Below are 21,986 nucleotides of genomic sequence, written 5' to 3'. Positions count from 1 at the left end.
ATGAGTTAATGTAGGAGTAAAATATACAGACATATTCTAACATGAGTAAAATAGACCAATTTACAAAGCAACTGAGGCAATAGCAAAATGCAGCAGTATACAGCATTGTTACTGCTTGTTAAACATTGGCTAGAGTTATAAATCATAAAATGGGGTCTTCTAGTTTTTTGATAGGAGCGCTCTCACCCAGAGGAAATACAAAGTGCTTGGTTTTTCTCTTCCCTTTTATCTTGTGTACATGTGTGCACAAGCATAGATATGCACTGGCTAAAACAAAAGGAATACTCCACTGTCAAGTTTCCGGTTGTTTGTCGGTTTGTGACATTAACTTTACAAGCAATACCGGTCAAGACATCAGTAATCATCAGACAGCGCTTTGCTGTCAGATCCTAGAATACCCTAACTTAGGCAGTCCTTGAGGCTGAGGCCTTTTATGTCTGTGCGGTTAATATGTGGTGCTTTGATTCGCGGCTTCTGTGATACAGAGAGCGTTGATAGAATTGGCACCATGTACTGTATTGCTCATTAAATCCATCAATATAGACATAGATATACATATATATGATATCTTGTGTGCAAATTTGACAACGTTGATGCTAGAGGAAAGGCCATGGATCACTCAAATAGTTAGAGATCATCCTCAGGGAACATACTGTATACACTCAGCAGGTTTCTTTTTTTCCCTGTTTTGAATTGTTTAGAATGGGAGCGCCGCGTTTTTGGAAACTCCAGCAGCGTGATGAGGCACTGAGCGTTTATTTTGCGCATGCGTGCCGTTTTTATCTGCTTGCTGAGACGTGAAACATTATCAACTCAGGCGTTTAGAAGCGTTTTTTAGGTGAGCTCGCGCCTTAACGTTTTCAGCCGGGAAAAAAACACCTTGATTGACACAGCCTCACTTGGTAGTTTTTCAGACATTTTGGACCTAAAGTGGTGGAGAGACAGATGGACCGACCAACATTGCCCCCTGTAGAGCCCAGCCACAAGCGGGGCTAAAAACAGTGGAATATTCCTTTACGACAGTATGAAAAAGATTACAAATAGAAGGCAATGTATCCACTGCCAACAAGGGAGCACCAACATCACCAACCAACATCCCCTGCTCTTATCTCGGTATTGCTTCCACTTCACAGCTGTTCATTAGTGTGATCTGAGTCCTGTTAGATGTTGTACTAATAGGCAGTAAGGGTCAAGGACAGGTCCAGTATGGGGTAACTCCTCTCAAAGGCAGATTTGCTGGTGACTATGACTGTACAAATGTCAAGACAGGCAGACACACAACAGAAAACACGCTTGGGTACGAACTGTTCATTGTCCTGTTGGATGTGTTAAACCGTTGGGAGACACATTAGTGTACATTAGTGTGTGCACAATCGATTCACTCCTCCCTGGGAGGAGGGATTGGGGAGGAGACAAAAGGGGGGGGGGGGGTGCAACACAGTAAAATCCTCAGTATTCATTTATACATTTGTAACTCCGGAGAGTGCACAAATGAAAACATTTTCTCAAGAGTTTAACACTGGTGATTCATTCGCAGGCCAACTTGCTGTCAAAGCTGGACAGGCCAATGGCGAATGCTTGCAGGGCGCACATGGGGTAGTTGTAGTCGAGAGTGAAGATGTCCTCCGCCACTCTGCCAAACTGCATGACAATGTAATCAGCTGTGAGGGAAGAGACAAAGAGTCCTTCATTCCAAAATGCAATGTAAATATGACTGGGAAATAGAGGGAGATTTACAGAACAAAGTTGACCATTAGCAACAGAGACAATGTGACTGACTATACAGAATAAAGAAAGAATCAAAGAAGACCACCACAGTCTAAGTTGACCCATTAAGACCTGAGGCGAGAACTGTTTTTTGAAAAAACTTATGTTACTATGTCAGTGGTTCTCAAACCTTTTCATGTCAAGGACCCCCAAAATGATATGTATTTGGCCGCCAACCCCCATCTCAAAATATTTTGTTCCAGGGACCCCCAGATGCAAAGATTTGAGTTAAAAATGTTCGCTTTAAAAGAATATAAATATATTAATTTGCACACATTTTCTCGATTTTTCAAAAATAGCAGATCTACAAGCTCGTAGCGTGGCACTCTTAATGAGCTTGTATATCTGCTATTTTTGAATAGCCAAAGTGTAAAATAATGCTTTTTAGCTCAAATCAAAAATGGCACAGATGCGTTCCAGGTCTTAATAATGGGTTAATTAACGTGATACATTCCCAACCATGTGCCTCCAACTGCAAAAAAAAAAGACACAGAAGGAGGGAAAGACAGAAACTTACGGTCATTGTCGTGGACAATCTGAAAGTTCTTGACCGAGGCTTGAGTGACGCGGCCGTGGAAGTTGAGCACGTATGACTGGGTGTCGTCGTTCCACACAGGGGCCTTGTTGTGCAGCTCAATCAGGCTGTCCAGTGAGTGATTCTGGTACTTATTCAGCAGACTCTCCTGCTCCTGGAAAACCACCATTATCACACGAATGAATTATGCTTCACGTCAAACCACATGAACGCACATACCCACATTTTGATGATCATACATGGTCTGATAATTAGGGAGTTCATCAAGGTTCTACATCCAAAGGGAACTAATAAGCACCTTTAGGGGTTTCCTGAAGGAACCCCCCCATGTTAGAACATTGTAGAACTACTATGCTGCCCTGCCAAGCCAAAGTGCAGTATCTACGTTTTTGGACACACCGACTTATTTGTGTATCCCAAAGGTCAAATTAGCCTTTGTGATTTGGGGGATAAACACTTACCTCAAGAACAGATGTACAATTAGTGTAATATCACTTGTATGCCGATATCTCATTTGACTTTTCGTAGTTACTGCACTTTGGCTTGGCAGGACAGTATGGATCAGCCCCACTCAAAAGTTACTATTTGAAAATAGCCAATCTACAAGCTCACAGTATTTTAGGAGGTTGTCGATTGGATGTAAAATGTACAAATAAAATTAAATAAACGTATCGCCTATAATGACGTGCCCAAAATAGGGACACCAGGTTGAAAGTGGTAATTTTTCGGGGTATAGAATTTGCCTTTCATGTAATGGGAAAGGAGTGCAAAATACTAAAAAGCTCTGTGTGGTTGTCACAAAATCCCAAGGCACACCTGGACTTGTCTCACGGCACACTGTTTGAGAACCACTGGTACAGTTACTGTATATAGAATACCTGAAGCCACAACGGTGCCCTGCACCAAAAACAGTCAATCTACAAGCGACGTGTGAGCTTGTAGATCTGCAATTTATTTTTTAAATGTAGACAATTATTAAATATAAATGACATGCCCAAAATAGGGATGCCTCTTAATGAAAGGGTTGGTCCAAAAGCTTCCTGAAGATGTCACTGAATGTGTGAATTTTTAAAAAAGGGCCCCGAGTCAAGTTTACATGCAGTACGTACAGGTATTTGACACAATTGACAGAATTGACATTCACAACACTAGCAGGAGAGGATAAGACTCACATTGCTTGGCCGCACAGGTACTCTCTCGAAGTTCAAGTCCATTCCGGGAATGATTACTGTCATCTTTCGTGGACCTTTGAATCCTAGCACGTTAGTCTCCTGCAGAAGATGGTTTGGCAAAGATCACTTTCATGACAACATGACACAGGGGGGAAAAAACCCTACTAAGTGTATTGTACACGTGTATGAGCGCGTGCACTCGTGTATCTCTTGTCTGTTGCGTTCAACCCACATAGCAGATGGCAGCCAGCTCTTGCCGTGTGTTGCTCTCATCTAGCAGTGCCCCAGGGTTCTTGCAGGGGTTGGTGCCGTTGTCATACACCGTGAACTTTGTGCCCATCAGGTTGGACCTGCAAAAACACACAAAGAGAGGTGACATGCTTGAAATAAATGCCTAAAAGGAATTCCAATTCCAATTTTCAGACGCCAGAAGGGTACTGGGTTGCCGTGGAGGGCTCAACACAGTTTGGGGAGGATTTGAAAGTGACATTTGACTGTAATCCATGTATTTTATTAACAAGTGACATTTTGAGATTAGCGTGCTGTGCAGAATGAAGCACTAGAGCATGGCTTTACCTCAGTTTACCCATGAAGCTCTCTCCCTCTCGTGAAAGGTCTGTGGCATCTACTGAAATAAGGTAATTGGACGTCTTGCTCTTTTTCCTTTTCCTTCCTGCTAGCAGAAACACCTAGAGAGAGAGAGACAGGGAAATCAGTCATCCTGCATACACTCAAGAGGAGCCTCTGTCTATTTGTTTTATCAGTTCTTGTTCCAACATCTTATTTTCATGTGTCTGTCCAAAGTTTGGATACAGATTACACATGTAGTATTCGGCTAGGGTGTCTCCCCAGCCTCAGTTTGGCTTTGGGATTTGTAGGGTGGGTGATAGCTGATTTAGGGACAGAGACCATAGAAAGCGTTTTTTTAGCTGCCAGCGCCTTTCTGCCATGCATTTCTATGGTAAAGACGTGCTCGTCCTAGCGTGTTGTAGTGTTTTTCTTGGGCGGAGTGCTCAGGGCGCTTCAAGCTGAAAATAGATAAACCTTTTGAGAGGAGCACCGCTCATCAATGTCACATTGGATTCTCCTGCCGGTGTCTGACAACCCAGTCATTTACAACCTGACTTCTGAATCTTTACCACAACCATGAGAAGTCACCGCTTACCGCTGTTTCAGCTACGCTATTTGAGCTAATAATGCAGATGACACAACGTTTAAGCACAGCAATGGTTGATGGGTTTCAATGTTGCGGGCGTCAATAAACGCTCCACGCAAGAACTCAGGACCTCCTCTGCTCATAAAACGCTTTCTGTGGACACGGCCAGGCTCTAGGTGTGACTACATCAGTCCCCAAACACACTCAAGAAGAGCCTATGCGTGGATTGTTTGTTCTTGTTCTAACATCTTATTTCCACTTGTCTGTCACATTATGGCTACAACTAAGGTATGGCAAGCAGCACAAAGGATGTTATTTGGAAATAAATGATGGGAAATGTAACGACAAACAAATATGGAGCTTCACATTATACTACATGGATGCTCCTCAAAAGCAATGCCTCGTTCTCTCACCCTCCTGCCATCCTCTCTCTCCATGTGCATGAAGTAGGTGGGATAGAGGCCCCGGTCCATGCCCTTCTTGTCGCGGGTGATGCGGCACTTGACCGTGACTCCGCGCGGGGCCGGACGCAGGACAAACTCCTCCAGGTTGTCCACGTCGATTAGCGAGCTCTCTGCTGTGGGCGAGCCGGGGGGCACCAGCTCCTGATTGAGTCAATCAATGTATTCATGTTTAACCCATTCACTCGGGGAACGCATCTCTGTCATATTTTTTGAAAAATCTTGAAAATTAAGTGCAAATCTTTGAACGGTCTGAATATTCTACTGTGTAATATTTGGAGAGAATGGGTGGTGCACAGATGATCCCCCTGGTTGTATTCATGGTGTAAGTAGCAAGATACCTTCCATTGACTGGAGTGATCAGTGACAAAACACGAAACCCTGAAGACAGTGAGGATTAAGACATCAAAAAGGTTTCTGTGGCATTTAACCCATTGAGACCTGAAGCTGATTCTACATGTCTCCTAAATCCCAACAGTTTTCTGAAAAACGTATGTTTCTATATCAGTGGTGCTCAATCTTTTTCATGTCAAGGACCCCCAAAATTATATGTATTTGGCCGCGGACCCCCATCAAAATATATTGTTCCAGGGACCCCCAGAAGCAAAGATTTGAGTTAAAAATGTTCGCTTTAAAAATATATATATTCAAAGATTTGCACACATTTTCCCGAATTTTCAAAAATAGCAGATATACAAGCTTGTAGCGCGGCACTCGGTGCCGCGCTACGAGCTTGTAGATCTGCTATTTTTGAATAGCCAAAAGTGTAAAATAATGCTTTTTAGCTCAAATCTAAAAATGACACAGTTCCAGGTCTTAATGGGTTAATAGGCTACAGTACATACTGAATTGGACTTGATGCTGGAGGCAGAGGCGGGCCTGGTGGTGGCATCTGCATTAGGGGACAGGGAGCATGTCCGTTCTTCCACTCCATCCTCCTCATCCTCACTGGCCTCGTCATAGTTCATACTGCCAGACAGACCTGGGTGAAGGAGTAGAGGCGTGAATGAGCTGTAATGATGTGCGGTGGCCATTTTGCTCAGGGATGGGAGTAGAAAGCACGTAAAAAGCAAGTAAAATGTCAGATGTATGAATATGGTCAATTTTGACCAAGTTAACCATTAACTGCCTAGAACGACTAAAACGACTTTTAAAAAAATAAGAAACTTTTTTTTTTTTTTACACTTTTTTTTTTTTTTTTTTTTGACCCAAAGACCAAGGAGATATGATTTTTTCGAATATCTAGACTCCCAACCACTTCCTTGTTAACTTAAAACTTCTGTATCTCGGCTCCTGAGTACTTTTTTTTTTCAATGAAAAATCTTGGCAGTGGGCAAACGCGGCCAGAAATAATTCAGGCAGTGAATGAGTTAAGACCTGAAGCCGATTCTACAAATGTCTCCTATAAATCCCAACAGTTTTCTGAAAAACGTATGTTTCTATATCAGTGGTGCTCAAACTTTTTCATGTCAAAATGATATGTATTTTGCCGCGGACCCCCCCCCCCCCCATCTCAAAATATTTTGTTCCAGGGACCACCAGAAGCAAGGATTGGAGTTAAAAATGTTCGCTCTAAAAGAATATAAATATATGAATTTGCACACATTTTCTCGATTTTTCAAAAATAGCAGATCTACAAGCTCGTAGCGCGGCACGAGTGCCGCGCTATGAGCTTGTAGATCTGCTATTTTTGAATAGCCAAAGTGTAAAACAATGCTTTTTTAGCTCAAATCAAAAAGTGACACAGATGCGTCCCAGGTCTTAATGGGTTAATTCCAGAATGTCTATTCATCTCCTCAAATTCAAATTAATTATCCAAATGTATTTTCATTTATTCCCAAGACTGTCTTTAATTTAGGAGGTAAACAATCATGAGTCTCCAAGGGAGTAGTGTATCCCTTTACCGTTCTCTGATGTTTTCCCACTATTTCCTTATGAACTGACACAATTTGACTGTAATTGTAAAGGCCAAATCTTCATTATGCAGTTAAAAAAAAATAAAAGAACATATTCCATTTCTTTATCACCGGCCAACCCGAGTTCAGATCTATTAGAGCACAGCGATCGCTTCATTTAAAAGTAAATGAACAATCCACAGTCTGTTGACCATAGAAACAAAGAAAAGATTACTTGAATTGGCAGCTGGCGCCCTGCCCACGATTCAAGCCCCCAAATTTGTCTGCCCAACCTCTGCTAAAACGCCCGTCACAGCCTGCATGCAGCCTTTTTACACCTCGAAGAGAGGACGGCTGTGTTAATCTAACCACATTAACCATGGCGTGCCTATTTTAGGCATGTCTTTATGGGCACATGTGCTCACATGTGAGCTTGTAGATGTGCTGTTTTCATAATTTGTCATAGAAAAACATTTTGATTGAATAGGGTCATCAAATATGAATGTACTTAAAAATGTCCTCCCGTTTCTATTTCCTTTGGCTTCCTGAGAGGCTTGGACAAATGTATGGGGGAGAGAGTGACAGAAATACCTGCTGGTGCTCTCATTAACCCTTTCAATCCGGGAACGCATAGGCTACAGTGTCATTTTAGATTTTTGGCGATAACCATTATTTTGTACTTTGGGCTAATCAAAGATAGCAGATATATACAAGCTCATAGTGCGGCACCGAGTGCAAATATATATGTATATTTTTTTCCCAAAGATTTGCTAAAAAAAGCAAGATTTTTGTATACAAGCTCATAATAGATCGAAGAAATCTAAAATGACACAGATGCGTTCCCGGTCTTAATGGCTTAAACTTTTGAATGGATATGACCAACCACATTCTGGGTGTAAATGGACTGCATTTGTATAGTGCCGTTCTAGTTTTTCCGAACCATTCAATGCGCTTTACAATGTGCTTCACATTCACCCAGTCACACAGATACACCATTACACGTTATATGCTAATGCAGTACACATTCACACACAGACGGGGGAAAGGCAACCATGCAGTTCAGTGTCTTGCTCAAACTCGACATGCAGCCAGGAGGAGCCGGGAATCGAACAAGAAACCTTCCGGCCACCAGACGGACGCCGCTCTACCTCCTGAGCCACTGCCGGTGTGAGCAGGTCAATTTAGCCAAATTCCAATACCAAAAATCTCGGCCACTCGGTCACTCCAGCTTGACCCCGGAAATAGTTTGGGCCCAATTGTTCATCTGCTTCTTGGAGGAGGCGAGTGGAGTCGAGTGGAGGAGCCGAGTCGGCTCTCAGAGTCCGCATGCAGCGAGTGTACATGAAGTGTAGGCTCAACCACTCTCCACATCTCCTCGCGGCAGACTTCCCCATCACGTGTACACGTTTTTTTTTTCCCCTTCTCCCGTGACGTATACATGGTCCTCCTCCACATGTGGCCACACACACACACACACACACACACACACACACACTGCTTGAAACCCGAAACCATGCAGAAAACACAGCAAAATGTATTTTGGCGGTGCCTTGATTACGTCATAATGGCTGATTTTATGCTGAAAAATAGCCGATCTACAAGCTCACAACGCGTTGTGAGCTTGTAGATCTGCTATTTTCAGAGCGCAACACCTGAGCATAAAGCATAGTCTTACAGTTCAACTGGATCTCTTCTCCACTAGTCCACTCCCTAACATTTTAGTCTAGTTTTTATTTGTTGACGAAATTGTCAATATATTTAGTCTTAGTTTTAGTCATCATAGCTTAGTTTTTATTTTGTTCTTATTTAGTTTTCGTCAGTGAAAAAAGGTAGTCAACCAACATTTTGTGTCATAGTTTTAGTCGACGAAATCAACACTGGCTCCAGTCTGACCCCCTTCTCTGTGTCTTGAAGCAGGGAGGTATAGTATAATAGTTCACAGTATGGATGACAGCAGCTCATATGCAGTGCCTTATTAATGATGTGCCGACCCTATAATTTAACCCATTCAATCCGGGAACGCATCTGTGTCATTTTAAGATTTCTTTGGCTATTCAAAAAAAATTGCAGATCTACAAGCTCATAGCGTGGCACTCGGTGCCACACTATGAGCCTGTAGATCTGATATTTTTTGGGAAAAAAACTTGAAAATGTGTGCAACATAAGATATTTGTAGAATCCCCAGAAGAAAAGATTTGAGTTACAAATGTTCGCTGTAAAAATATGTATAATAAAAGAATTGCACAAATATTCACAATTTCTTTTTTAAATAGCAGATCTACAAGCTTGTAGTGCGACACTCGGTGCCACACTATGAGCTTGTATATCTGCTATTTTTTATAGCTAAAGTATAAAATAATTGTTAAAGTGGTTCAAATCTAAAATGCTTTCCCTGTCTTTAATGGGTTAATGAGCCATTTCTCACTGTGTCACTATCAGTCTCACCCCCGTCCTACTTCCCTGCAGCACACGGCGGTGGCCGTAGTCTTATGCTGAGCCACATTAACTCAGCCGTCATTTTTTTTCCTATTTTTTCCAAAGTTTTCTAAAATATTTCAAAAGTTTCCAAAAGTTTCCAAAAATACAGGAAATTGTAGATCTACAAGCTCACAACGTGTCACGACGCGACAGGTTGTGAGCTTGTAGATCGGTTATTTACACTACGCGTTGTACAATGATGTATACACGGCTTAAAGGGACTACTATCACGATTCTCAACATTATGTCCAGTGGTCGACAAAGTACTCAACCCCAGCAATTGTTGAGTTTGACTGTAATTTTTTTTTGTTTTAGTCATAGTCTTTTGAATGAAAATCCATAATGTTGTAGACATATTTTAGTCATCTGAATTGTTTTATTTTTTGTCTAGTTTTAGTCGACTGAATATCATAAGATTATAGTCGACTAAATATCATATTATAGCCAACTAAAACGTATTTTGGCGGTGCCTTGATGGCGTCGTAATGGCTGATTTTACACTTGGTTGCATGCATAACGCGTCGCGCTGTGACGCATTGTGAGCTTACTATTTTCAGAGCGCAACACCCGAGAGCAACCAAACATAAAATAACTTGTCTTTTCGTTCTACTGGATCTCTTCTCCACTAGTCCCTCACTAATATTTATAGTCTAATTTTTGTCTAGTTTTCATTTGTTGACGAAATTGTCAATATATTTAGTCTTAGTTTTAGTCATCATAGCTTAGTTTTTATTTAGTTTTGTTTCATCAGTGAAAAAACGATTTTTTTTCGTCATAGTTTTAGTCGACGAAATCAACACTGACCCCATCACCTACGCATTTAGTTCTCACCTCGTTTCTGTAGCAGCTCATGGATGTCCGTCTTGGGCTCCAGGAGCGTCTCCGTGTCCCCATCCCTCTCAGGTTCTTCAGCGGTGGGGGGCTGGGGCTGGGGCTGCGCGTGGAGGGGCTGCGGTTGTAGCTGTGGCTGGCTCACTGACAGAATCTGGATTTTTGCACCCAGGTCAGGGGTTTCTGCGCCCAGGAATGCAGCGGGACCATCGATACCTAGAGTGTGCGTCAACAGAGTGTGTATGTGTGTGTGTCAACGGTTTCTTTATAGCATTGGTTCTCAAAGTGGGGTCCGGGGGCCCCCAGGGGTCCTGCAAATTTCACATCTACTCTCTCTGTATTAAAACCCTTGCTTATCACACTGAGTGGCTCAGCAGCACAAACGTGGGTTTCTTTGTCTTTATTCTTTATTTACAGGGCACAATACATACAAGCTCACCTGAAACAAACTTTAAGAAATTCTTTGCTAATACTCTCATACGGCGTTAAACCTTTTATTTCTCACCATCCATGATGACATCGCTAGTGATGCTGAGGCGAGACTCGACCAGCGGCGCCTGCTCCTCGCTGCGCCGCGGCCTGGAGCGCCGTGGACGGGCCTCCGGGTTGGGCTGCACCATCAGAGGCTCCTGTCGCTTCCTCCGCTGCTTCTGCTCCAACAGCGCCCTCTGTGGACCGAAGCAGGGACAGTGTTTAGTAACAGTTTAAGAGCGACTTTGAGAGCCGTTTCACCGTACAATGTAAGTCAATGAGGACCATATGTTGAATGATCAAATTCTAATCAATGGAGCAATTATTTTTTTATTTCTAGTCCATCTTTGGAGTTACGTGGCATGGCAAGGTACCTACACCGTTGGTTCTCAAAGTGGGGTCCGGGGACCCCCAGGGGTACCTGAGGGGGTTCCAGGGGGTCCCCAGCTAAATGATAGATTAGGCACCAAAAGGACCCTTGTAACTCTGAGAGTGTACAAATGGAACCAAATGGACCCTAACGGGTCCATTTGGTTCCATTTGTACACTCTCAGAGTTAAATTGACATAGATTTTACAATATAAATTGCGGTCCAAGTGATACAAATGCCATTAAATGGGGGTCTGTAGCCCTAATGCATGTCAAACTGGGGGTCCTTGAAATTAAAATGGTTGAGAATCACTGCTAGAGCCGTAAAAAATCTTCTCTTATGGGGGTCCCTGGCATATCTTTTGAAATGGGGGTCCGCGGGCTAATAAGTGTCAATTTGGGGGTCCTTGACAAGAAAAAGTTTGAGAACCACTGACCTACACAACCCAAAACTCTACCAAAGTGGTCTTGGTATGGTCATGACTGTAGGTGTGACAGGATATCAACCTTGAAATGGCAATGCTACTTTACAATTCATTCTGCATACCTCACCACTCCTATGAAATAAACTGTATGAGGTCAATCCCATCAAGTTACTGTGCTGTACATAGAATAACTTTGGCGGATAAAGTCTACTAAACAAGCAACTGGCAGCTACAAAGTTCTTTATGGCATGAGTGAATGTTTTGTTCAGTGGAGAGGTCTAGTACTTTCCCTGTCCAATGTAGACCTCAACACCAGTAAGAATATCACTAGAATCATTAAAGTAACGTATCTCTTTACAATAAAGAACAGCCTGTCCTGTATATTAAACCATGAACCACAGATTTCTAGTTCAGACTGGATGGTATAAATGGTGTATTTCTATAGTGCCTTTTTATTTATCCAAAGCGCTTTACAAATATGTATTATACTCACTCATTCCCACACATTCACAAACTATGCAAGCTACCAACCTGCTTATCAGGAGGGGTTCAGTGTCTTGCTCAAGGACACTCTGACACAAAGCCAGGAGGCTCTATCTACCTCCTGAGTCGCTGCCGCCCGACAGAAAGCTTAGAACCTCGACTATGGGATCTCTTGTCAAACTAAAATGTCTCTTGACATTAGACTGACCAGGCGATTCTACACAATGTCGGCCTTTTGTTGTCATCTCATTGCTCACTCTGTCTTCTCCTCCCTTTCCTACTTCCTCTGTTGCTGAGGTACTACTATATAGGGATATGACAGCCTATCTGGGTACAAAACCACCAACTTCATTTCAACGAATCCCTCACCCACTGTGCCACACAATAATACTGTGTCTTTTCTTAGCAAAGGAGAGAGTATCTGCACTTCATCGGACAAACTTTGCGGGTCTGACATCTTTCAGAAACAGAACTAACAATATCTGATAAAGAAAAGAGTGCTGGAGCACATTATCAATATTTATTGGTGCAAACAAAACTGACTGACGTTTATCTTCCGTTTATCAGATATGTCTTATCTTGGTGGAGGCCAGCGTATAGCATCTCTGGACCTATTGGCTGGTTTACACCGACTATAGATCAGCTATTTTTGTCTGTAAACAGTTTCTGATAACATTTTAGGCAAGAAATAAATTCACATTTACCACTGCTAGTTTAAAGTTTTGTTTAAAACTTGCATGCAGTAAAGGGGAATCCGTGACATAATGATTCTGATGGGCCGTGAGGACCAAGAATGTCACAAAAGTAATGGCATCCTTTTCAATATACTCTCAAAGATTATTATTGAAATGTTAACAAAAGAAAAATTCTGTGCTCTACTGACAATAAAAGTACAGACAATAGTTTTGCAGATATTGGACGACACATTCAAAGAAGTGAAAAAAGCACATACAAATGATATAGTATATATAGTTATATGTCACTACAAAGCCCTAAAGGCACACCCCCAAAGTGCCATGGATGTGTCCATTCAATAAGACTTCATTTCAGTGCTGTTTGGGTGTCGTGTGAGTGTTGATTGGTGTTGCATGGCATTCTATTTCCAGGAAAGGCTGCACTCTCCACCACATTAGAGATACTGTAGGTATTTGGGAGGGTGATGTGTAGGGTTGTCATGATCATGACATTTTAGTTGACATTTAACTGTCCTACTAATAATTGTGATTAATGATCGCTCTGCAAGCAATTAAAATCTCACAAGCTCACAACCGACATTTTAAAAAACCTTGTTCTAAATGCCCAAAACAGAGTTGAAAGTGATTAAATGAGCGTCGACAATGACGTGAAAATGATGGAAATATGACATTTCTGTTCATTCCATCCAGCTGTTTTTATACAGCTGAATGGAAAGATAATATGCAAAATAATTGCGCTAAGCTCAAATAATTGTGATCAGGCGATTATGTAATAATTATGAAAGGCTTATGAGTGAGCACTGTCGACAGTTTCATTCTCAGGTCCGTCACAAACAGGTCGGGACTGAGGAGCTCCCTTTCCCTATACTCTTTCATCTTAAAACAACGAACCACCGAAAATAGGCTATCTACAAGCTTACAACATGTCGCAGTGTGACGTGTTGTAACCTTGTAGATAGCCTATTTTCAGTGTATGGCATGCTTGCATAGAAAAACAAATAACGCACATCCTCCGTTCCTTGGTGCTGAGCCAAACTGTAAGAACAAAGCGGGGCTCGCAACTCACTTTTTGAATGCCGCAAACAGTGTTGCCAGGACTGCTTATTATAAATTCCCCCCAAGAGTTTATTTGAAGATAGCAGATCTACAAGCTTACAACGTTGTGAGCTTTGGAGCTGCTATTTTCAAATAGCTGATGTATATGTTTAACGTGCTTATGTGGCCCATAGTCTCTTCTTTTGGGCTTGTTTTCCTGGACCTGGTTGCTTGTTTCTCTCACAGAATCTGGCAACACTAGCTGCAAAGGTTATTTATTTATTTGTAACAAACAGCAGATAAGATATATATCTTATCTGCTGTTTGTTGCAAATACATATGTAACCTTTGGAGCATTCAAAAAGTGAGTTGCGAGCCCCGCTTTGTTCTTATACTTTCATAGAAGACATGCTGACTTCTATGGAATTCAAATGACTGAATATCAGTCGTAGTGACTGAGAACGTTAATGTATGTGTGGTGTGGTTTTAGTGGAAGAAACCCAGGCCTCCACGACTTTGTGAAGAGGCTCAGCAAAAATGTGAAAAATGCCCACTTTGTTTTGTTTTGTTTTGTTTCGCAGGCCCTGGCTCCTGGGTCACTGTGGTACGAGCAGGCAATGTATTATGCGAGTGCATTAATTAGAGCTCCAAAAACCATAACAAGGCCTGTTTAGAGATGTCGCTGTTTACTGGGCTGGAAAGGACAGCATGGGCCTGGTCAAGTGCAAAGAGGCTTTCATAACACATCAGTCATTGTGCTAGCAGCACTGAGAAAAAAAAAGTGTGACACATTCTGTAGGTCTGTCACGATTACAACATTTAAGTTGACGATTAATTGTCATAAATCATTTTGTTATTAACGATTTCATTGTGTTTTTGGCATTGGAACATATGAATACAAATTTAATTTCTGTTTGCTTTTTAGGCTTCGTAATCAGAAATTGCACAGGGCAGATATGACAAATAACTTATTACTGTATACAAAGAAATTACTGACATATTTAATCTTTTAAAGAAAATGTAAAAATAGCTTGTAGATCTGCTATTTCTGTGAAAGGTCTGGCGACACACAAACATGCATGCTCGCACACATACACTCAGCTGGGGAACCGGAATACAATTCAGCATTTCATTTAATAGCCCACATATACAAAAGTTCAAAGTTTTTTTTATTTATGTGTTGACATTTCAAACGACCTTTTTTTGTGGAGAACCACAATTTGCATTTGTCTTTAATGGGGATATAAATAAATGTGGCAAATGAATAAAACATTAGCAAGACATTGTTGATCATGATAGCGAATATTTGGAAATTATTGCCAAATTTGAAGACAAAAAGCAAATACTATATGATGAGAAATAAGCCAAGGAGTTTGCTGACAATTGTTGATGAATTGAAGCTACTGTTTTTCTAGTCGAGCAGTCTAGAGGCAAGTGCTTCCCGCCAGCAAAGTCTGAGCAGCATGTTTTGTCTTCCCTACTCAAATGTGAGCGCCCGGCTCTATTTTAAGCTGATCCATTGTAGTTTTGCTTTCCTTTTGTAAAGACTGGGGCACTTGGCATTTTGAGACCAGGATGTGACTCCATTCAGTCTCTCATGCTCCTTCCTGTGTGAGCCCAAACATGGAATTAGAAACAAAACAAAAAAAGGGTAGTGGTCTAATGTAAACAGCAGATGGGATCTCCAAGGAGATATTCACACATGAGGAAGTGTGTCCCCACCATTGAGACCTGATAACAACCATATCACCAAAAGGACAACCACCAAATGCACAGCACAGAACAAGCAGAAGTATGTCTGTCTGGGGCACACACACACACACACACACACACACACACACACACACACACACACACACACACACACACACACACACACACACACACACACACACACACACACACACACACACACACACACACACACACACACACACACACACACACACACACACACACACACACCTCAAAAAGCCAAGACACAAAAGGCAGACAGACAGATGGACAGACAAAATTGCACACAAATTGCCATCTTTCAAATCACTCAGTCACGACAACTGTCAAAAAATAGCCCAGACGTTGGAAAGTTACTAACCCATTCCAATGACATCCTGAACGGGAGTGATACGCAAAAGTACACGCACAAGTTTCTCTAGTATGCCATCGCCCTCGAGACCAGATGAAGCTACAGGCTCACCCACTGAACTGCACTCCCGCTGGGCATAGTCACTCCGACTCCTTGGTCCCCCTCTCTCTTCCCTGGAACCAGGGTTCGGAAGGAGAGCAGCCTGACAGCCTCTGTCTACGCTCTGCGGTCCTACAGCAGCAGGAGGGGGTGGCGTCTCTCATCCAAAGACTGAGAGGCAACGTGAGCGCGAGAAAGAGCCTGTGTGCGTGTGTGTGTGTGTGTGTGTGTGTGTGTGTGTGTGTGTGTGTGTGTGTGTGTGTGTGTGTGTGTGTGTGTGTGTGTGTGAGAGAGAGAGTGTGCGGTCACTGTTGCTAACTGAATCAGCAGTCATTAGCGCTCCACCACCAGAGGGGAGAGAGACTGAGGGAGAGTGATGGAGGCAGAAAGGGATCAGAGAGGACTTGAATTAAGAAAGACAGGTGAATTGCTGAAAGAGCAGAACAGCCTTGTCAAAAACCTCCCTTCAATGTTTTTTTTTACAGTGCTGTTTAGTGTGAGATGGACAAACTGTTATATATAAAGGAAAACACGAAGGTGACTGTTTTCTTCCTCCGTTTTTAACTCATTGAGTGCCATTGACGTGTTTTTTCACGTGTTTTACCGCAATGGCGCAACGTGCCAATGACATGTTTGACATGTTTTTGAAAAAAAAAAGTAAAAAAAAAAAACATCATCATTTGAAGATTTGCTGCTCCATTCACTTCTTGTTTAACTTATTACTGAAAAAGACTGTATCTCGGCTCCTGAGCACTTTTTTTTACTATGTATTTTTCAATGTTATTATATTATTTTCAAAAGGCAGACAATTAATGTCAACAAGGTCCAATGACCTCGTTGACATTTGTGAAACCACACAGTGCAACCCTCAGTGATTAGCACTCATCAGGGGATCGATTATACAGGAGATAAATATTCTGTGACTACTTGAAAAAGGTATAAGAAAGTTGAAAAATTGCTGGCACAGTTCGCAATTATTTTTCATTTCATTGGCACTGAATGAGTTAACAGTGCCTGCTCATGGTGTGTGTGTGTGTGTGTGTGTGTGTGTGTGTGTGTGTGTGTGTGTGTGTGTGTGTGTGTGTGTGTGTGTGTGTGTGTGTGTGTGTGTGTGTGTGTGTGTCTGTGTGTAGTGTTATGTAAGGACATGGAGCTCTTTAGTGAGGCTTTTTGGAATCACTGTGCAATACACACAGCTGTGCGCGCACACACACACACACACACACACACACACACACACACACACACACACACACACACACACACACACACACACACACACACACACACACACACACACACACACACACACACACACACACACCTCTCCGAACAGCCTGAAACCCTGCACTAAATCCGCCTCTCTTTGAACCCATCTTCCAGCCTAACATTGTGGAATATGGCAGCCAGCTTAAATCAAGGCTATTTCTTTGCTCTGCCCGAGTGCAGTTGGGGACAAGGATAAGCACATCTCAACGGAACTCTGGGAAGGAGGATTTTAAATAGGGAACGATCACTTAACTCAAGGGCTCTGTCAGAGAATAGTGCTGTATTGTATTCAAGACCACCTAAAACCAGACAAAGTTGAGACCAAGACCAAAGGGGCAGAAGAAGATATTTCCATCCTTAACCCTTTCAGACCGAGAACGCATCTGCGTCATTTTAAGATTTATTTGGGCTATTCAAAAAATAGCAGATATACAAGCTCATAGCGCAGCACCGCGTGCCGCGCTATGAGCTTGTAGATCTGCTATTTATTTTTTTTAATCGTGAAAATGTGTGCAAATCTTGGAATATATATTTCTCCATAGCGAACATTTTTAACACCGTTACAACTTCTGGGGGGTCCCTGGAACAAAATATTTTGAGATGGGGGTCCGCGGCCAAAATTCATATAATTTTGGGGGTCCTTGACATGAAAATGTTTATGATGATTATAGCAACATACAGTACTGTATGTATATATTTGTTTTTCAAAAAAACTAGGATTTAGAAGACATTTGTATAATCCCCCAGAAGCAAAGATTTGAGGTACAAATGTTTGCTTTGAAAAATATATATATTCAAAGATTTGCTCAAATTTTCACGATTAAAAAACATTCACGGCTCTACAAGCTCGTAGCTCGGCACTCGGTACCACGCTACAAGCTTGTAGATCTGCTATTTTTCAATAGCCCAAAGAAACCTAAAAAAGACACAGATTCTTTCCCGGTCTGAAAGGGTTAAAGAAGAGTCCATAAAATAGTTGAAGTAAAATACAAATATACATATATAGATACAAATAAATGACACCATCATAGTATGTAGCACTTAACCACTTGAACCCTAGCATCCCTATTCTTGGGGAACATTCACCAAGAATAGCCAATCAACAAGCTCACAATATGTTGTGTTGCAACGTGTTGTGAGCTTGTAGATCTGATATTTTCAGCAAAGAGATTTGGTGTATAGGCGGGAAAAAGTGTGGACCAAGGACAGAGCCTACCCTGGTCAACTAAGTATTAGTTTACTACATCCATAATAGAAAAACAAACACGCACGCACGCACGCACGCACGCACGCACGCACGCACGCACGCACGCACGCACGCACAACAAAAAAGATTCAGTTGAGCAGAAAATGAAGTCATTCATATTCTGAAAGACGGCTCAGCAGACAAACAGACAAGCTCACAAACACAGTGGCAGAGGTTGTGTTAGCCCACGGATTCCCAAACTTTTTCAGTTCAAGACCAAAAAGATACATTTGGTGTCTCCCCGGGATCAATTAAACACTGTTTAATAGTGAAAATAGCTCACTTGGATCAGCTACAAAAGCTCACTGGGACAAGCTTGTAGATCTATTTATTAAAAGTTTTCCAAATGTATTGAATTCTTTCGATTTTTTTGAAAATTTCTGAAATTGTTTTGACACTTTTAAAAATAAATATTGTTTGAAAAGTAAAAAATGGATAATTACTCAGAGCCCAAAATTGGGCCCTGATTCTGTGAAGCTTTGTTTTTCACACCAGGCTTTGTCTCATGCCAAAGCTTGGCAGAGTTCACTCAGATAAGAGGCTGGGAGTGTATCAATATTTTCCTCTGTCCCTCGACATCTGACCGTATTCACACGCCAGTGACTTTGCTTCGCAGTTTTAATATTATGGTCAAAACCCACAGCACCAGATTTGTGAATCCAATAACATGCCATCCCAAGTTCAACTGACATAAGAAGCCTTTAGGAAGCCTTTAGGAAATGATGGTAAAACTAGAGGTTGCACCGCCGATCATATAGTCATAGATTTGTCAGAGTACCCGTTGTATCCGTCTGTCAGTGTCCCTTTTGTGCCCATATATGGAGATCTCTGTGTATCTGTCTGTCTGTCTACCTGTGTTCCCTTTATGACAATATATGTGCATAGCGGTCGGATCTGTGGCTCTGGACAACCAGATCTCCATATGATTTACGGGTTTATTTATGGTTATGTCTGAGTCATAGTGAGTGACATGCCTATATATGGGTGGCGTATCGGGTTTGTTTATGGTTATGTCTGAGTCAGAGTGACGTGGCCCTGCCTATATATGGGCGTATGGGGTTTGCTTATGGTTATATCTGAGTCAGTGTGAGTGACATGGTCATGGTCCACACAATTTTAATATAGGATAGCCAAATTATTTGATCAGAGAATGTTGCTTCTTACCTGTTTTTCCAGCTTCTGCTGCCTAAGACTGGTGCTGTCATCTTCAAGGCCACTAAGGAGACATAAAGACAATGCATGCATGGTTATCAACCAAATGGGAACTTGACATGAACAGTACATGCTGAATCTTCCACATGAGGCCACTAGAGGGCAACGCTGCTATCTATATTGAAGTTTGCATACTGATGTTGCTTAATGGAAACGATGATGAAAACATTATTATTGTGCATCTCTGAATGAGATGTTTTGGTAGGAGCAGAGTTGCACACATTTCTCTCTCATTTCTCTGTCTTTCAGTCCAAATTTGAGAGAGAAGCTCGACCTCACAATTCCCTGCTGTCTGACATTAATCCTGAACCTATGAAGCGGGACTGAGGGTCCATGTTGCTTAGCTACAGTGTGGCAGGAAAGGGCAACAGCAGGAGTCTATTCAGACAGTAAGTCAAGGACACACACACACACACACACACACACACACACACACACACACACACACACACACACACACACACACACACACACACACACACACACACACACACACACACACACACACACACACACACACACACACACACACTTGCTAGGCTCCAACTGTACAATGGATCAGAGGAACGGGATGAGAACTCTTCAAATCACGTTGCAGATTTAATTAGAGATATCTCCATGTCAAGGGAGCTGGACTCGTTAGATTTCCATCCCCTCTTGAACTCCCCTGCCTCCCCTATGTCTTTCTAACCAAACATCACAGTCTTCCACGTGTTCCTGTGTGTGTGTGTGTGTGTGTGTGTGTGTGTGTGTGTGTGTGTGTGTGTGTGTGTGTGAATAAAAAACGTTGCTGATGATGACATGATACGGCTGGAGGGCATCAGCGGCCATTTCTAAAAGGAAATGTCAAGAGGAGACCCCGCGTGCGGCCTGTGGCGCACACACGTGCATCTATCTGTGAGGCAGCTGCCTCACTCAGTAAATCCAGTCACTTATTTTACCATCATGGATGATGGTGTACAGCCCAGCCAGCCAGGGCACTGGTCTTGGCCCATTCAATCCGGAAAAACGCATACTGTGTCATTTTAGATTTTTATAACCATAACCATTATTTTATACTTTAGGCTATTCAAAAATAGCAGATATACAAGCTCGTACGAGCTTGTAGATCCGCTATTTATTATTTTTCTAAATCGTGAAAATGTGTGCAAATCTTTGAACATATTTTTTAATATTTAAACATTTTTAAGTGAAATCTTTGCTTCTGGGGATTCTACTTTTAAAAAAAAAACGTTGGTTCTCAAACTTTTTTCATGTCGAGGACCCCCAAAATTATATGTATTTGGCCGCGGGCCGCCATCTCAAAATATTTTGTTCCAGGGACCCCCCAGAAGCAAAGATTTCAGATAAAAATGGTCGCTATAAAAAAACATACTGTATATAGTCTATTCAAAGATTTGCACAAATCTTCCACGATTTAAACAAGAATGACAAGTCATAATAAAGCCGCATGCGGCAGGCTTTTTTGGCCCCAATCTTGTCAACAACACAACATTTAACTATAAAGAAATGAAGATGACAAAAGACAGCTAATGGTTGTCAGGTGATGGACAATTAACACGTTGCAGAATGAATGAAAGATGCAATCAGAGTGATGCACAGCGAGCCACACAGTATAGGCAAAATAATAATAGTATTCAAATAGTAGCTTTAAGGCTACTAATCATTTATAGAGTTCTCAACGGGCCTGAAAATGAAGGCTCGGCCCTAACTGGGCCCGACTGGGCCGGCCCGGGGCTCGGCCCGAACCCGACTATTGCCATCATGTTAGGCCCAAAACCCGAAAAAAAAGAAAAGAAGATTTTTGATTTTTTGTTTTATTAAATATTTTTAATATTATTATTCTGTTCTGAATATATATTTATCTATTATGAAGATGGCGCTGACGGCAGCGGACATTAACTTACACTGTGCTTACACTGTGCTGATTTAAATGAAGTTAAATCCTTATCTTACTCACGCACCTCTGTGCAATGAGATGCATCGTCTGCATTTCTCTGCCTCTCTCGACCGAGTCTTTGTCTCCCCCCTCCCGACTGTTTGAGACCGACTCGAGACTGTTGTTAACCTATTAGCTTAAGTTTACACGCGTTGGGTGAACACTTTTATAATACTGAACTAAACGCGGGTGGATTACATTGTATTGTGAAAATCAGAAAGCACCGTTTCTGCCACTTGTGTAACTTAACAAAACACGACGGCATAGAGCACGCCGGTCAGTTATCGTAACTCACAAAAACACATTGAACAGCCTGTTATACCTTCAAATTAAAACCATCTGAAAACGTCAACAACGACACA

The 21,986-nt window shown here is 41.9% G+C and overlaps 1 protein-coding gene across 3 annotated transcripts in view; it reads right to left on the bottom strand.

The window, feature by feature from the left end:
* Nucleotides 1-1,433: 1,433 nt before the first annotated feature.
* The window catches only part of tulp3 (TUB like protein 3), a 40,245-nt gene continuing 19,692 nt past the window's right edge, over nucleotides 1,434-21,986 (bottom strand). The window contains exons 3-12 of one of the 3 annotated variants that reach the window (XM_084049336.1): nucleotides 19,638-19,689; nucleotides 10,801-10,963; nucleotides 10,296-10,511; nucleotides 5,937-6,073; nucleotides 5,044-5,235; nucleotides 4,051-4,163; nucleotides 3,707-3,824; nucleotides 3,475-3,573; nucleotides 2,285-2,456; nucleotides 1,434-1,661 (exon numbers count right to left, since the gene is read on the bottom strand). In XM_084049336.1, coding sequence (XP_083905462.1) covers nucleotides 1,528-1,661; nucleotides 2,285-2,456; nucleotides 3,475-3,573; nucleotides 3,707-3,824; nucleotides 4,051-4,163; nucleotides 5,044-5,235; nucleotides 5,937-6,073; nucleotides 10,296-10,511; nucleotides 10,801-10,963; nucleotides 19,638-19,689 — 1,396 coding nt within the window. In that variant the 3' untranslated portion in view covers nucleotides 1,434-1,527. Of the gene's footprint in view, nucleotides 1,662-2,284; nucleotides 2,457-3,474; nucleotides 3,574-3,706; nucleotides 3,825-4,050; nucleotides 4,164-5,043; nucleotides 5,236-5,936; nucleotides 6,074-10,295; nucleotides 10,512-10,800; nucleotides 10,964-15,868; nucleotides 15,903-15,970; nucleotides 16,109-19,637; nucleotides 19,690-21,986 lie in introns of those variants that run through there. The other 2 variants (XM_084049337.1, XM_084049338.1) reach the window with 2 other exon arrangements.

This window comes from Gymnoscopelus microlampas (genome assembly GCF_963454915.1).
Source record: "Gymnoscopelus microlampas genome assembly, chromosome: 23".
NCBI lineage: Eukaryota > Metazoa > Chordata > Actinopteri > Myctophiformes > Myctophidae > Gymnoscopelus > Gymnoscopelus microlampas.
The sequence above is the reverse complement of the archived record's forward strand: the minus strand, read 5'-3'. Positions and strand labels throughout refer to the sequence as shown.